The sequence below is a fragment of the Clinocottus analis genome, unplaced genomic scaffold (assembly GCF_023055335.1).
Source record: "Clinocottus analis isolate CAN_PGR_092001 unplaced genomic scaffold, fCliAna1.0.p SCAF_9, whole genome shotgun sequence".
Taxonomy (NCBI): domain Eukaryota; kingdom Metazoa; phylum Chordata; class Actinopteri; order Perciformes; family Cottidae; genus Clinocottus; species Clinocottus analis.
In genome coordinates this window covers 6,397,213-6,413,655 of record NW_027176251.1, presented here as the reverse complement: position 1 = coordinate 6,413,655, position 16,443 = coordinate 6,397,213, and the positions used below count along the sequence as shown (strand labels likewise).

General features: G+C 40.7%; 2 protein-coding genes across 5 annotated transcripts; one reads left to right on the top strand and one right to left on the bottom strand.

Annotated features, from left to right (window-relative positions):
• The first annotated feature begins 540 nt into the window (after window positions 1-540).
• Window positions 541-6,017, top strand: prpf31 (PRP31 pre-mRNA processing factor 31 homolog (yeast)). Its single transcript, XM_068570024.1, has 14 exons — window positions 541-704; window positions 1,670-1,888; window positions 1,983-2,043; window positions 2,179-2,262; window positions 2,365-2,462; window positions 2,961-3,067; window positions 3,188-3,357; window positions 3,508-3,665; window positions 3,771-3,860; window positions 4,205-4,332; window positions 4,942-5,014; window positions 5,341-5,469; window positions 5,559-5,657; window positions 5,750-6,017. Exons 2-14 carry the CDS (start codon window positions 1,670-1,672, stop codon window positions 5,861-5,863), a joined length of 1,530 nt encoding a protein of 509 aa, XP_068426125.1. The 5' UTR covers window positions 541-704; the 3' UTR covers window positions 5,864-6,017.
• Window positions 6,018-6,314: 297 nt separating this feature from the next.
• cnot3a (CCR4-NOT transcription complex, subunit 3a) lies at window positions 6,315-15,868 on the bottom strand. Of its 4 annotated transcripts, none has more exons than XM_068570370.1 (18): window positions 15,727-15,868; window positions 15,051-15,121; window positions 14,820-14,887; window positions 14,646-14,720; window positions 14,443-14,532; window positions 14,202-14,330; window positions 13,909-14,004; window positions 13,554-13,773; window positions 13,316-13,449; window positions 13,154-13,210; window positions 11,853-12,891; window positions 11,641-11,746; window positions 11,408-11,549; window positions 10,190-10,298; window positions 9,379-9,577; window positions 8,341-8,473; window positions 8,102-8,227; window positions 6,315-8,015 (listed from the first exon to the last, which is right to left on the bottom strand). In XM_068570370.1, exons 2-18 carry the CDS (start codon window positions 15,073-15,075, stop codon window positions 7,917-7,919), a joined length of 2,847 nt encoding a protein of 948 aa, XP_068426471.1. In that variant the 5' UTR covers window positions 15,076-15,121; window positions 15,727-15,868; the 3' UTR covers window positions 6,315-7,916. The 4 variants fall into 4 exon arrangements, with proteins under 4 accessions (XP_068426471.1, XP_068426474.1, XP_068426473.1 ...); XM_068570373.1 differs by having other exon boundaries at window positions 10,199-10,298; XM_068570372.1 differs by having other exon boundaries at window positions 13,316-13,443.
• Between the last annotated feature and the right edge of the window lie 575 nt (window positions 15,869-16,443).

Below are 16,443 nucleotides of genomic sequence, written 5' to 3'. Positions count from 1 at the left end.
AGAGAATATAAGCAGATAAATATCAAACTTTTAAATGGAAAAAGGTTATGTTGGAAGGAAGTAAATAAACTGTGGCAGCACTGATAGTGTGAGACCAAAGGAAGATACTCATATGAAATACAAAATTCAGGGTAAAGATGTGATTGAGAATGGGGACATGGTGGAGGGGGAAAAATGTGTCTTTAGGTTGTTTTTTTTTAAACAATCAAACTATGGACAAGGTTGAAGGAAAATAAAATAACAGTGGAAGATTGAATCCAATAGGAGGCCGCAATGCAAAGGATTTAAAAGAGATTGGAGAGGGAAATATAAGAATTGTACTAAAGAAAAGTTCAAGTCTCAAATATTTGAAACTTATTCTAGAATGTTTACTGCCAACAAGACTAATGAATATTATTTTAGATGTTTTTCTTTCATTCATGCAGTTTTCACTCCAGATTAGTGGGTGGAGGTAATGCGCCCGAAAGCTGTTGGCCAACCGCCATTAAAAGAAGCAGCAGAAGAAGAAGAAGGAGCGTTTTGACTTCATTCCCCATAAAACAGTTCGGAGGTTGTGACGTATTAAGTCTGCGTCGAACGCTTTACCAGTAGACCACAGTCTGGCGAGAAAAGCCTTGTTTAACAAAGTCGGTTTACCTTAAAAGCAAATTAGAACTTGATATTTATTGTTGTTTCATTCGGCAGCCAGAGTTTGAAGCTTAAAGGTAAGTTTGTGTTTCTCACGAAGCGTTTAGGGTTTGGTAACATGACGTCTAGCCAACGTTTGCTAACGCTAACTCGCGAGCACAAGCCGTTAACGATATAACCATGATTTGTATAAATATATGTAGCTTAGCTGTTAGGTTTATACATACACTTTTTTCAAATAGCTAATGTTAAATATTTACCTGTCTCGTTTACGTTAACCTATTTATCTTGTTTCATAATTCATCGGTGGTCCGTGTTGCTCTGAAATATTCAGCGTTTACACTTGCTGAGTTACTTTTAAAACGACCCCCAGTCTCGCATGTTTTCATCACAATTAATAACATTTTAAGATGTTGTAATGGGTACGCCATGTATATTACCCAAATTATTGATGCGTATTTGCCTGTTAATTCAGTGACCGTTGTGTTTATGAAATGGTGAATTTGCCAAATACAAATAGTGAGAGCACAACGAATTGCTTCTATTGTTTTATGATGGCCAAAGTATAATTCAATAGTCGGCATTAGTTATTACAAAATAAAAAACACATTTCATGAACAAATGTTTTAAAAACGAGAAAAAAAACAAAGACATTTTTTGACAAATGTTTTTTTTTTAATTTAATGACACTTTCTATAATTAGGCTCTAATACTAATTTGTAGACTCTCTAACCATTTCATGATTCTTATCTGCTTTCATGTAATTTAAGCTATCTGATAAGGTTCAGTGCTGTAAATAGGATAACTTTACATTTCACTTTGCTTTAGTGATAACAAAAATATATATTAATTAAAATCAGAACAAAAAGACAGCATTTGGATTTCATCGCTTTCCTTTCAATTAAAAAAGTAATGTTTCATTGGAAAGATTAAAACTGTGACACTAACGATCAACACTCCGCCAATCAAATTCATTTTGGAAACGGATCTTATCCAGCTAGTTACCTTTTAATGTCCTCAAACTTTCTGCTGCTCATTGCAGATGTCTCTGGCGGACGAGCTCCTGGCAGATTTGGAGGAGGCCGCCGATGAAGGAGAGGATGGGTTGTATGACGAGTTGGAGGAGGGGGAAAGTGACGACGAAGAAGTAACAGAGGGAAAGGCAGATGGAGGGCTGGAAGCCATCCCAGAGGAGATGGAGGTGGACTACAGCAAAGCTGAGAGTGTTTCGTCCATCGCCAAGCTCCGCAATAGCAAAACGGTGAGTTGTAGCAAAGGAGAGCGTTTTTCAAACGAATCCTATTAGAAATGTTTTGTTTTGCTCATTCCAACAACATTTTATTTTTTGTCTCCAGTTTTCAGAGATTATGGACAAAATTACTCTGTATAGTTCAAAGCAGCGCAAGAACTCAGAAGGTAAGTACAACCTATTTACATAATATGGCTTTTGTTTCATAAGTTCATCACAGCATTTTATCCCATTTAAATATAAACTAAGTATGTGAATAAAGTTAGTATGATTTTTGTGGTGGTTTTTTTGCTTTCTTTTAGTCTCAGGTCCATTCGAGTCTGACCCAGAATACAGACTGATTGTCGCTGCCAATAACCTCACAGTGGAGATCGACAATGAGCTCAGTAAGTTGGGCGTTCTAGCTTGGTTAAATAAAACTCAAAATGTAAAGAGTTTAATGTTCTGCTCAATATAACTTTTTTTTTTCCTTTCTAACTGGGGTTCAGATATCATTCACAAGTTCACTCGGGACAAGTACTCCAAGAGGTTCCCTGAGCTTGAGTCTCTGGTGCCAGATTCTCTAGATTACATCCGCACGGTCAAGGTGAGAGGAATTTACATTATTATGGTTTTATACCAAAAATCCATTTAAAATGAAAGTATGATGCCCAATCTCTTTTGCTGCACTTATTTTTTGTATCTTTGATTGGACAGAGGACCATTTTAAATTATTAATTAACTTATCGCTACATACATCTGCCCCAGGCCAATAATTAATTCTGACAGGGTAATAAGTCTGTGGGGGAAAAAAAAGAAATTATTCTTGTGTCATGGGAAAGTTGGGAATGATTTTAACAAAACTGGATGCTTTGTCACCACCAGTCTGTAGTGTTAAAGAAAGTACACAGATTGGCCCAATGTGTTAATGCTATATTAAGTTATATTAGAATTTTAACACTCACCATTGCTACACTCGGATATGGTAATCACTTATAAGTAGGAAAGTTTATATTATGACTAAAAAGGCTAACTAAACTAAAATTGTATTCTCTAAAAATTTTGTTTGAGCATCATATATTCTCCCTTTGTGCTTCCTGCTCAGGAATTCGGAAACAATCTGGAGAAATGCAAGACCAATGAAACTCTGCAGCAAATCCTCACCAATGCCACTATTATGGTTGTCAGTGTCACAGCCTCGACCACACAGGGGTGAGTCGACAGACATTTGCGGTTTAGCGATTTCATCGCTCCCATCCACAATCGTCAGTATGACGGTCAACATTGAAATGCTTATCATTAATGGGACTTTGTGTATTTTTATGGTTTCAGGTCACTGTTAAGTGAGGATGAACTGAAGCAATTAGAAGAGGCATGCGACATGGCTCTTGAGCTGAACCAGTCTAAACACAGGATCTATGAATATGTAGAGTCCAAGATGTCTTTCATTGCCCCAAATCTGTCCATCATTGTTGGTGCGTCAACAGCTGCCAAGATCATGGGTGAGAGACAGATAAAGATCAGTTTTAGATTAAAATTGTTTAAATGATTTGATATTACAGTACACAATTATATCATCCATGCTATTTGTCTTAAATAAAATATTTATTGTTATTAATCTCACACTCTCTCTGGTTTCCCTTCTGCTGCAGGCATCGCTGGCGGCCTCACAAACCTCTCAAAGATGCCTGCCTGTAACCTGATGCTGCTGGGAGCTCAGAGGAGAACGCTGTCTGGCTTCAGCAGCGCCTCCCTGTTGCCCCACACCGGCTACATCTACCACTGTGATGTTGTGCAGTCACTACCACCTGTCAGTACATATGTCAACATTAACATATTGTGTTCTTCTTTTTGTACGTTTGACTCAGAACGGGGACCATGTAGCTAACACCTGTTTTCCATTTTGTGTCTTAAGGACCTTAGGAGGAAGGCAGCTCGTCTGGTGTCTGCAAAATGCACTCTGGCTGCCCGAGTGGACAGTTTCCATGAGTGTGCTGTTGGCAAGGTGACCGTCCAAATGGAGCAATGCACATTATTGCTAAAGTTGAGCTGTATGGACACTAACAATTGACACAATAGATGCAACAAAAGAGGCTAAATTCTTTAATATTTTCGTGGCCTCGTGTACCTCTAACAAGGATCAATAGATACAAATACCTTACTGTTGTCTAATGCAGCAATACAAGAGCAGCCTCAACCATTGCTCTGTAGTTGAGATTGCACCTCTCTGAAACTGTCAATATTAACAAAATGTTTTACAAAGCTTTTACTTTTGGATGGAGCTATATTAAAGAGGAAATACATTTTTGGACTCCTTTGGTGTTAACCTTTTTTGTTGAATTTTTGTAGGTTGGCTATGATCTAAAAGAAGAAATAGAGAGGAAGTTTGATAAATGGCAGGAGCCTCCGCCAGTGAAGACGGTCAAACCGCTGCCAGCCCCTCTGGATGGACAGAGGAAGAAGAGAGGAGGAAGGAGGTACAACTCATGTCAACTGCTTTTGACCTGCAGAAACCCGCTCAACAGGCCACAGATTTAGAGAACAATGTTGCTCAATATTGCATAGTACAAATGAATTGCTAAATGCAGCCTTTTGTTGAATTCAAAAACTATGCAACATCGGAACCCCTGAGAAACAAAAAAAAGTGCAAGAAGGAGCAGAAATAAGCATATACAAGTTGCAAAGTTAAGAATCTCACCATCAACTCTGTGGCCCAGTTCCTTGTGGGCATTTAGCCTGATAAAATACCTTTACAACATTATGGAACATAAAAACACATGAATTACACAAATGCAAGCAGAATGTATATATTTTCTTTTTACTTTCATCAAACATTTTGTTTTGACAAAAACAAGTAAATAATTTAAAATGACTTATCTCGTGAGGAACACGTTCAAATCAGTGAATTGAAAAGTATAAAATAAATACACAATTGTACACTATTTTTTATGTAGTCACGTGATGTTGCAGCAAAGCGCTGTCCCATTCATATTTACACCAGTTCATGGGTTCAGGGTGGGGATTGGGATTGGGCCTGAGTTTCTATAGCATAACCAACTCCACTGATCTTATCTCTTCTCCCAAAGGTATCGAAAGATGAAGGAGCGTCTCGGCCTGACTGAGATCAGGAAACATGCCAACAGAATGACCTTTGCAGAGGTCAGATATTGTCTCTTGTTAACTATGGTCGATGAAAGTTTTACTTTTATTTTAGCCAATGCCGTTTACATTCAGGCAATATGTTAAATATTGATACTTTTCTCACTTACCCATATTTAGTTATTTGCCTTTCAGTTTTCATATTTGTTTTACTTAAACAGAAGCAAAATGTGTACAAAGGTGGTTAACAATATATAGAAGTGTACACTTATGATTACATTGGCTAGTCTTTTTTCCCTTTTTGTCCTCAAAAACACTTTTTACTACACACTACTAGAATGTTAGAATGTTCATACTCATAGCTTAATTTGTGATGTGTTTTTCAGATTGAAGATGATGCGTATCAAGAGGACCTGGGCTTCAGTCTGGGTCAGCTGGGAAAGAGCGGCAGCGGACGTGTCAGGCAGGTTCAAATCAATGAGGCTACCAAGGCCAGAATATCCAAATCCCTACAGGTAAACATTCATCTTCACTCCACCATTGGCTAATTTAATTTTTCCCACCGGTGTCCTAAGTCCTTGTACGTTTTGTACGTCCACCACAGAGGACCTTGCAGAAGCAGAGCATGACGTATGGAGGAAAGTCCACAGTCAGAGACCGCTCCTCAGGTATCAGCTCCAGTGTGGCGTTCACTCCTCTTCAGGTAAAAAGAGTTAAACATCATCTTCTGTGGACATCCCTTTCGCACTGTGCAGGTCTATTTCAGTGATCTAACGGTTGTTGTCTTGGCTGCAGGGCTTGGAGATAGTGAACCCACAGGCTGCAGAGAAGAAGGTGGCTGAAGCCAACCAGAAGTACTTCTCTAACATGGCCGAGTTCCTCAAAGTCAAGAAAGAAGCTAAGCTGTGAACACAGACACGCATCATCATCATCCCCGCACATGGACAGTTGCACTCGACACTGTAAAATGAAAGTATATTTTCAATCTCGTTTCACATTGTGCTTTGTCCTGTATCTTGTTTTTACTTTTTTTGTTCCATTTTAATAAAACTTAAAGACTTCACGAGGCGTCCTGTTTTCCGTAGAGAAGGGAGAGAAGAAAAAAAGCACAACTCGACAAGTAAATGCAAATATCAACCCATTAGCTGAAAGTTTATAATTGGCCACCAGACTTTAGTCAAATCTATTCTAATCCAACAAAATATATCAGAACAAATCAAAGCCAAGCTCACCTCCAATTAGTGGAAAATACATGAATCCATTTAGGAATGACAGGAATTTACACCACACACTGCCTTGTAATTTCTTAAAAGTATTTATTGAAATTTTACAATCCTCTTTATACCCCTCCCTCCCCCCTGTTTTATGACATCTTCCATGCAGAACTGTGATGAGAAAAAAATTGTAAATACGTTTTGAAATTCACATTTTAGCAATCTCCTAACTGACCGTCCCTTTCTGAAAACCTTAAAAGCCCCAAAAATAGAATCTATAAAAGGCAAATCTCTCATTTGCAGTAGTTTCCTTTTTTTCCTTAAATCCTTAATTCCTCCATCCAATCTCCCTCCCTTCAACTCCCAAAAAAGCCTGAAAACTAATTGCACACGACATGAAATTTGAAATGCAGTACAGATCTTAAGTTTTCATAGTTGCTTCAATGGAAAAATCTGATTCAGTTTAACACTCTCCCCATTCAAACTGCCAAGAAAAGGTGAGATCTGTCCCACACGAGATTCAATCTTATTGTTCTTCAGTGTAGCACATGAACAACCACGGCAAAGTAGACATTTCTTATTAATCCACAAGTTAAATCTACCACCAGATTTTTAGGATCTGTGTTTTCACTCGACATGTAAACAGTTTCAGTGCACATTCACTGTATAGGGGGTACACATAAAATAACAGGCGGTAAATTAAACGCAGTGGATTTTTAGGATGAAGTAACGTCAACAAAATGGAATAAAATCTTTTTTTAAGGTGGAAAGTTGACTTGAACCAATCTCAGATTTTATTTTGAGAGTAATTAAAAGGTGGTTTGGGTACAGGTACATTCACTACTGTTACCGTGGCATTTTGCATTGAGGATGATAATTACTTAATGGTGTACAAATCAAACATCACATAGATAAAATGTCTCAAACCCTATTTTTAAGATTTAATTTACAAGTTTATTAATTTGTCACAAACATGAATGCACCATAATGCATTTTGACAGGTTAACTTAAAAACATTGTATTTGTAAAGAGAGGGAGTCAGAGACCAGTTCAATTGCATAGCAATTTAATCCATGTCCAATAAGGACTCTATCCCTGTCACAGCGAGAGGCCCTGTGGTCACTCTCAATAAGCGTTTTAATTGACCAAGACAATATCAATAAAAACTATTGATAACCGCTCACTATCTCTAATAGTGACCATATTCAACAGGCATCGTAGGGTCTTAAAAGAAGCCAGTCCTACACACCATGACTAAATGTCCACTGTACCTCCCCAGTCTACTCCAAATTACAGTAAATACAAGATGGCCAGTTTACTTAATCAAATCCATGGTTTGTTTTGTGTCAAGTCAAAGGCTTCCAGGCTCATGTTGGGTAGGTGGTATAGAGAATCTTGTTGAAACGGAAAAGAAAACATGAGAAACATGCATGGGGTAGGCTTTCCTAATGCCACATACTGAGTGTGCACACAGACAGGCACAAACGACAGATCTCTAGTGAGAACCCGGCCAGCTCGAGCAGCGTGATGCATTTGATCAGGCCCACAGGGCATTTTTTGTCAAAAGCAAAGCGCTACAGGAGAAGCGAGTACTTCACGTTGAGATGCAGCCTATACAGACACCAGTCTCCATCTTAGGAGATGGTTTCTACTACACATCACAATCTCTATCCACAGTTTGAAGTTCAGTCTCGGAATGTCAACAGCAGCACGTTTTGTCTCTCTCTGTCCTTTTGTCACTCCGTCCGTCACTGCAGGTCTCTGTCTTCGAGGTACCTGTACTCAAAGGTGAACCCCTCCTTCTTCCTCTGGCCCCATTTCTCATAGTCAAAGTAAATGTAAGTGCCCTGGAGAAACAGCAGAAAGAACAAGTGTTCAAAACAACCATAATTGCTAACTTTAAGAGAAAATGTGTACTGTGGTGAGTCTGCACCTGTTCAAATTCATCGGTTATAGTCTTTGGCTCCTCGTGCCTCTGGAACCACATCATGTACTTGGTATGAAACCTCCATGACTGTTTCTTCAGAGCCTTGGCAGACAAATACTGAGCCTTGGTGCCCTGAGAGAGAGAGAGAGAGAGGGGGGGGTCAAATACACCAAGCTTACATCTTTGGGAGACAAACAAAAAGGTTGTCTGGGAGAAATATTGAGTGGTTGGGTCAAGTGTTTTACCTCCAGGTAGTAGAAGATGAAAAAGAGAGTTTCTGTGGACAGCCTCTGGTAGAACTCTATAGAGTCCGAGTGGTGCGGTGGTATCTGATGGTGGAAGGGCAACGTGGGACACGGATTCCTCATCAGGTATTGCCTTTAGGACAGAAGCACAGACAGTTCAAACTCCATGTGGGGGAAAGTAATCAGGGGTCCCTATAAATATTTCAATGAAGTGATACAAGCACACCATTTAATAAACCAGACCTATATTTATAGTTTGTCGGGAAAAGGTCACATTATAGTGTGGAGAAGAGCCCTATTCCTGTTGATAACATGTTATTGTAGTGGGAAAAGGTGATTGCTATGGTATTTCAACCTTGTGAGTATCGCAGGATATGTTCAGCAATGCTAGCGCTGTTAGCTAAAGTGAGCAACTCTGCAGTTTAATGTGGAAAAGATGTTTTGTTTGATGTCATGCCCTCAATCATCTGCCATCTCCTGAGATAGGCGCTTTAAGAATCCCTGATCTTTGTCATCGATAAAATACTGACTGCAAGTTATTGTTTCTAAAACAGGTGGACACTTGTTTCAAACCCATATTACTTCAACAGGATTAATTATGTATTTCTTTAACATGGCAGTAAAATTACTACAGTGGCCATTGTCATCGTAATGAAGGTAGCTGTCGCCCAGTGCACTCATGTGGCTCATTTATTGGTTTCCAATAGTTTTTGGATAACAATGGAGCTCTCTGGCGCAGAGAGAGAAGCTTTATCGAGCTTGAACTGCACAGATTATACATCGTAACGGACACCATCGTGTCTGGGTTCATAATATTGTTCGTAGCCACACTCTGCTCCTTATTTAGAAACTGCGTCTGAATGACGGCCGCTTCCAGCGCTACTCCGGGCGGACCATTTGCGTCTGTGCATTGACTTTGCATGCAATCTACTCGCACCGCTTTTGGTGTGAACGCAGCATAAGACATTTAAGCTCAGCTCTCAGTTTATTCTCAAGTCATGATGAGTATGAAAGATGCATCATCACTGGTTTCCTTACCTGATCCTCTCAGAGTCTGAGGGGTGTGGCATGTGTGTCCATGCGGATTCCTGCATGGCCTGCTGGTAGAGCTGGTCTTTGGGGAGAGGGGTGGGGCCAAGTGGACAGACCCCAAGCGAGGGGGGGATGCTGACTTCCGACACGGACGGCTGAGAGGTGGCAGGTGTGCAGGGCGCTGTCGACGAACTAGAGAAGATATCTGCAGAACAAAAAAGACGTGAAAGATTGAGTGTGTGACACAAATACTCTACAGAGTATTTACGAACTCTTCTCTTAAGTTCAAGAACTCCCAAAATCTACTGCTCTTTACTCGCAAAAGGAAATATATTTAATAATATCCGACTTCCTTTCTGGAGCACATTCCCATTTTCGAGTTCTCTAGCAAAACATAAATATTTGTTACATGCTGAGTGTACGGCTGCAACTAACAACTATTTTCATTATCGACTATGGTTTTTACATTCTCAGTGTCCAACATATATTCACTTAGTCTGGCGAACAAAAATAAATTGAGGGAAGCAACAACTGTGTAGGTAAGCAGTTGATGTTAATCATGATTTGTTTACTTGAACTTGAAATACATTTTCTATCTGTTGACAAGTATATTCATAATTTCAGTACTTTATGGTAATTTGGACTTAACCCCACCAATGTGGTGTGGAGTAAAAACATCCCCTATTAATCCCACATGAAATGTCATTGTAAGTCACCTTCATTTTAGTAATCGGTCAGTATACAAGTGACTGAAGGATTCACGCGTAAAATTGTCAGTCTTATTATTATTCACAAAGCGTAACTAAAAGTGTCTAACCGTTCCGACCTCTGTCTGTTAGGTGCAGGTTGGGAATCTCTCCATCCAGGCCCGATCCCAGCGCTGCTCGCTCAGCCATTGCCTTCAGAGAACTGAGAGGCTCAGGGGCCTGAGGTGGGAACGAGATTAATAGAAAACATGAACAGGGGGGTCGATTAAGTTAAATTCATCTGGGAGAAGAGAGAGAGGAAAACCTACAGTTATGGGCATTTGAGAACAATGTACAGGGAAAATGCCAGCGCAGAAATATACACAAAAAAAACAACTACTATTCCAGCTGCTACGTTGACCTACAACAGTCAAATGATGCACCGACAGCCAGCAACAAAGACGTGTATTGAGACACAATGATTAATGTCTTCCAATGATGCAACGTTGTTCAGCTAATATAAACAAATACTACAAAACACAAAATAGAAAGCACAGATGACAAACTAACACATTCTAAAATATAACCAATACTTATATCATACATTCTGTACCGAAACATTGTACAACACTGTCTACAGTGAAGTGGTGGGCTTCTGTGGTATAAATGTGGCTCAGAACAGAGGTTCCTGGGGAGTCGGGGATAGTTTAATAATGATATTTAAAGCTGAGCTCATCAGCATGAATTATTAGACTGCAAGACAGCGGCTCTTCTTCCTCAGCACGCAGGAGAAGTTCAACAGAACTCCAGGTTACTTCTATTGAACTATTCTATGTTTTAGATCCCCATTTTTAAATGCATCCACAATTTTCTCAAAATTTTATGTTGAAGTGAGCCTGAGATCTTACATTTTCATTGATAACTACGGCTTCTATGTAATCGTTATGCATATCATAACTGAATCATTATTAGGTCTTAAGCCTCCATTTGAATTACAGAAAGGGACGCTGGATGCTTTAACATCCACTCTTCAAGAACTGATCAGGAAACAGTGATGAGAAGCACCCTTTTTGCAATGGAGGGGCAGATACTCTATAATAATTAGTGTAGGAAGCTTTTTCTCCAACATTCTGACATCTGTCTCGCAGTGTCAACCATCTTCTTTCCTTTGTCTCTCAAATCTCTCCATGCAGTCCGTTTAAGAGGCTGCAGAGACACCTGACTATAATATTGCTGGTTCACAGCTCAGAGTCTGGCTACTCAATTCTACCATTATGTGGTGCTGACAGAAGACTATCGCTCTATTGCAGATAGTGTTTATCCCACGCGACACTGCTATGGTCCCTCACCTTGAGAGCCTCAGAGGCCTGTGTGTAGGAGTGGGGCCCGTTGAGAAGACTCCCTCCTCCGGGTGTGCTGTCTGAGAACGAGGGGGACGGAGAGCTGGGAGGCAGGTTGATGGAGCTGATTAAACTGGGACCATTGTCCATCCTGCAGCAAAGTAGCATGTGAACAACAAAGATACAAGTTAACTATGGTGTAAAAAAATAAGAAGTGAGCAAGTGAGCAACAAAGAACTTACAGCTGACTGGTTGAAGAGCTGAGAGATGAGGGTTGGCTGCTTTGTGACTGGCTCGGTGTGCTTAAAGCTGATTCTGTTGAGCTCTCTGCCACTATAGCACTGTAACCTGAGGGCAGATGAGGAGCAAAATAGAGACAATATTTCAGAAAGAAAGTTAACTGAAACAAATGAGTAAAGAGTCACACAAGCCAACGCTCAACAAAATAACGTACTTGTGCTTCCATTTTGCTTCAGTCCACTGGGTGGTCTAGCGGGAGCAGCGTTCACGCCTACTCCTCCAACCATGCTGACATTCCCTCCATTGCCTCCCATCATGCCAACTACTCCGGCTGTAGTGCTGACAGAACTTGGGGGCAACGGAGAAGCACCGGGATCTACATTTAGACCAGGAACCAGTCCCAGAATACTTGCACTCAAAGAGCTGTGGGCCGGGCTGGAACCTAGCAAACCGAGCCCTACCAACGCCCCGTTGGTGGTGACTCCACTGGAGCCAGAGGAGGGTATGGAAGTGCTGCTGTCTAGTGAAATGCTGGACTGTGTGGTGCTGCTCAAACCCAAGCCTCCTGATGCTGCTGCCTGGGCGTAAGCGGCAGTTGTGGAGCCTGAAATGAGCCCTGCCATCGTGTTTAGAGGAGACGAGTGGACCCCGAGGCCCAAACCAGACATTTGGTTGCCACTGCTGGTCCCCATTAGGCCAATTTTGCTCAATCCCAGTCCCAACCCAAGTCCCAAACTGGATGTGGGGGTGAGCACAGATGTGAGCTGAGACTGAGAGTTGGTAGCTGATGAACTGGGTGTGCTGGGCGTGGTGAGAGAGGGTGCAGTTGAGGCTGGGAGAAGAGGATTGCTTGGTGGGCTGGGGGTGTTGTTGTTTGAGGGGGCAGAGGGTTTTGTCTGAGGTTGCTGCTGCTGCTGCTGCTGCTGTTGCTGTTGTTGTTGCTGCTGCTGTTGTTGTTGTTGTTGCTGTTGTTGCTGTTGTTGTTGTTGCTGCTGTTGTTGTTGTTGCTGCTGCTGCTGCTGCTGCGGTTGGTTGGTTGGCTGAGGTTGTTGCTGCTGTTGCACAGGTTGATGCTGATGTTGCTGCACCGCACTGCTGAAGCTCCCTATAAGGCTGCTGCTTGGGGGTACAATGGGAATGCCTCCGACAACACTTGCCATGGACACAAGGGAGGAGGATGAGGAGGATCCAGAGGTGGTGGAAGAGGAGGAGAACGAAGATAGCAAGGATGGGGTGCCATTCTTCACAGGTGACTGAAAATGAAAAGGCAACAGAAAAAGTGATTTTAGACAAACTGCCCAGTGGGCAATTACAGCTGTACAAAGTGTGTGAGGAGCAAAGTGAGTGTTACTGTGAACTGGAGACAGAAGTCTACAACCATAGTCCCACAGAGAAATGGCATGGGCCTTTTCAGTGTTCGAGAACCCTTCAGCCCCTGCCTCTCCAGGAACACGGGGGAGGAGTGCTGCACTAAACGGTTTATCTGCTGGCATAATACAGATGAGAGCCTCTCACCTGACTAACTTCACTGTCTGTCGATCGTCCTCTTTTCTTATCGTCCTCCGAATTCTCCTATAGAAAGAGATACCTTGATATGACAATCCACTTTTGAAATGTTGATTGCAGCGTCCCTTAAACACACAAACCTAAGTTGTGATATTACAAACAATAACTTACAGCAGTGCAAGTGGCCGGGGATGGAGGAATAGGTGAAGAAGAGGTTGTGGAAGTGGGAGTGCTGTTGGAGTGTAGATACATCTCATCCTCCAAATTACCCTGACCTGTTGGAGAAGTTGCAGCTAATGCTGCAGCTTCAAGAAAGAGGGGGGGGAAAAAGTGCAAGATGTTGTCGTTATTACTCCATCTGAAGCCTGAATGAAAGCAGCATTATAACACTCCACACAGCTCTACTCACGGATATCTTCCAGGTCTAAGTCGTCATATATGAACTCGTTCTCTTCAAAGTCGGGATCTTGAGAGGAATCAATGTAGTATTCAACATCATCCTTTATCTTCTGGATTGCATCCACTGGTACCGAGTCATTATCCAGCATTCGTAAAATGGTCTCCAACATGAGAATGTGGAATCGATGCCTCTCAATCAACCTCTTGAGCTCCTCAATACGATCCTGCTTCTTTATGAAAGACAGAATACAAGCACGTGGTCTATTACAAACATTTTACTCAAACTTTTACCAGACTGCATCGCACTACTTTTCCAAGTGTGCAGGTGGAAAAAGCGTCCTTTAAAATAATGATGGGTGACTTACATCTTTATCGCCCTTCTTCTTTCTTGTCTGAACCGAAAGAGATTCAACCTCACTTTCAAACTGATCCACCTGCATATTTAGAGTGTCTATTGTATTCTATAGGTGAGGAAGAAGTCAGGAAAAAAGAGCATTAATAAATTCAATCAAAGGTTTCATCTGAAACACATTTTTCAATCAAACTGCCTTATTTAATGAACCCCGGGTGATAAGTTATTGTTATATTTTCAAAACTTTATCTAGAAAAATGCAGATAAACTAAGTACAACAGGTATAGATAATAGTGCATGTATTACTGTTAGCCATGTTCCCGTTTCCTCTTTTTCCCTCTGAGCTGGATCCACTTTCTGAGCAAGCCCCAAGCCTTCTTTCGAGTAGGCTTTTGTTTTTGTTTCACGTTCCACCACCTTGAACCGCTCCATTTGCTAAGGAAAGAAAAATCACAGTCAGTCGACTGTTTTGATAAACTGATGTCCAAATGCTTTACTTCATAGAAACAATAATAGACCTAAAACTAGAAAGGATGGAGAACCATACCGTCTCTATAAGTTTGCGGTTCTCGACTAGCTGCCTTTTGTCTTTGATCTCGTTTGAGGCCACCCATGTTTTTATCTGATCTCTCAACCGCTGAAAAGAGGACAGACAGAAAAATAAAAAAAAATGTCAAAGACCGGTACTGTTGTTGAAGAGCATATATGCAGCAAAAGGACAATAAATATGTGTTTGTTAACTTGACTTACCTGTAGTTTTTTAATCTCTTTCTTGAGGTCGGCCTCATATTTTTCTTTCTGGTTTGCATTGGCTGCATTGTGAAGCTAAACGTAGACAAATAAATTAGAGATTTTAGGTCATGCTGCATTCATTAAAAAAAAATAAAGCAATAATAAAAAATGCAGAATGCAAAGATCTATTACCTTTTGCCAGATGTCTTCAAACTGTTCTACACCTTCAGCTACTTTTTTCAAACATCTATCGATCTCACCTGTGGAGATAAAAGACGTAATGCAACATCATTATATAAAAAAATCTTGCAACACAAAAAAACTTTTCTGGATGAAGTCAGTCTGAGTCTCTGCAAGATGCCAGGCTGGACAGTGTGATGCATCCTGTGCAACATTACTGATGAATTACACCAACAGTCTTACCTTGTAGTTTTCTCTTGTCAGCCATGGCTCTGACTACGACTATGTCCACATTCCGTCTGTCACAATGTTAACTATGTAAAGAAAACCAAACGTGCATTCAAACATAACACAAATCCCTTCAACAGAGCATCAGTACATCGGTGTCCAGAGTGAAACTGACGTTACCTCCAGCTAGCTGGCCAGTGAACGTTAGCTGCACAAATAACGTCATCTATTAACAATGTAGGGGCACTTATTGTGTCTGGTCGCTTGTCTCAAGTTATAATTACGTGGTCATAGCTGATCTTGCTGTTACTAAAATGACTGACATGGTTATCTGCTAAACCTAGCCAGCTATCGCTCCTGTTAGCCAGTCGCTTAGCTCCACCACCTCGCACGGTCCAACCGTTCAAAACAAATACCGCCGAGCATGTTGATGGACGGGCGTCATATTCATGCATCGTTATTTTGGGGCGCAGAAAAGCTTTTTTTATGGTGGGTTTGCATTGTGAAAGGCAGAATATATCAGAATCCGCTGTAATCGTTACCCTAATAGCTGCTGTGGCTAACTGTCTGACTAGCTTACCTATACATACAATGCTAGCTAGCAGCTTAGCTAGCCAGCTAGCCAAATTTAGGTAAATGGGAAACTGGGTCAACCCGAGCATCTATATTTATAGTTGTTTACGACATTTACCTAGGTTATGGGCTTTCGTTTGTCTTTTTCAATTACAGCCAAAACTAATTCCAGAAAGTCTTCTTTACTTCCAAATTGTGTTTTCTTTTCGACAAGCTCGCTCACTGTAATGTAGCTGAAGATGGACGGTAGCTAAAATCCCACCTCCGCGTTTAGGCCCGCCTCAAATCTAATTGACACGATCTAATTGGTTAGAGCTCACGTCTGTCATTAACACACATCCGGTGGAACGGGGTTAGGCCATTGGCTGGGCCATCTGTTGAAGAATGAGCGACTCAAAACAAAAGCTGCATCTACATGCACACATTCCCAATTTTATTTACTGAAATTCTGAATAGTTTATTTATTAACCCCTCATTTTGTAGTGTGTATATTTATACTACGATTTACCAGATATAATTCTTTGTTTGTTCATGGTGACAACACAATTTTAGAAATTGATCTCCATGACAAAGAAATCAAGTGACATGAAACTCAAAACTTTTTAATTATTATAATTATATTTTTTTCTGCATGAAATTTGGGCTTTTATTTAGAAACATAATCAAACAATTTGAATTGTTCATGCAGATGTGAACATGGATAAGAGTAGATTTTAAGCACCTTTAAAGTCTAAATAATTAAACAACTTTAAAATAAGAAAAATCCTTATACATCCTAACTATCAAAATGCGGTTTATTTCAGCATTTACTGAAATATAATTGTGAATAGTATCC

Excerpts from the sequence above, each read along its gene's own strand:
- prpf31 (XM_068570024.1), top strand. The coding sequence starts at position 1,670 with ATGTCTCTGGCGGACGAGCTCCTGGCAGATTTGGAGGAGGCCGCCGAT. Across the intron at positions 1,889-1,982 it reads AGCTCCGCAATAGCAAAACG|TTTTCAGAGATTATGGACAA; the intron begins GTGAGTTGTAGC and ends TTTTGTCTCCAG. Across the intron at positions 2,044-2,178 it reads GCAGCGCAAGAACTCAGAAG|TCTCAGGTCCATTCGAGTCT; the intron begins GTAAGTACAACC and ends GCTTTCTTTTAG.
- cnot3a (XM_068570370.1), bottom strand. The coding sequence starts at position 15,075 with ATGGCTGACAAGAGAAAACTACAAG. Across the intron at positions 14,533-14,645 it reads AAGAGATTAAAAAACTACAG|CGGTTGAGAGATCAGATAAA; the intron begins GTAAGTCAAGTT and ends TCCTCTTTTCAG. Across the intron at positions 9,578-10,189 it reads AACAGACAGAGGTCGGAACG|ATATCTTCTCTAGTTCGTCG; the intron begins GTTAGACACTTT and ends TTTGTTCTGCAG.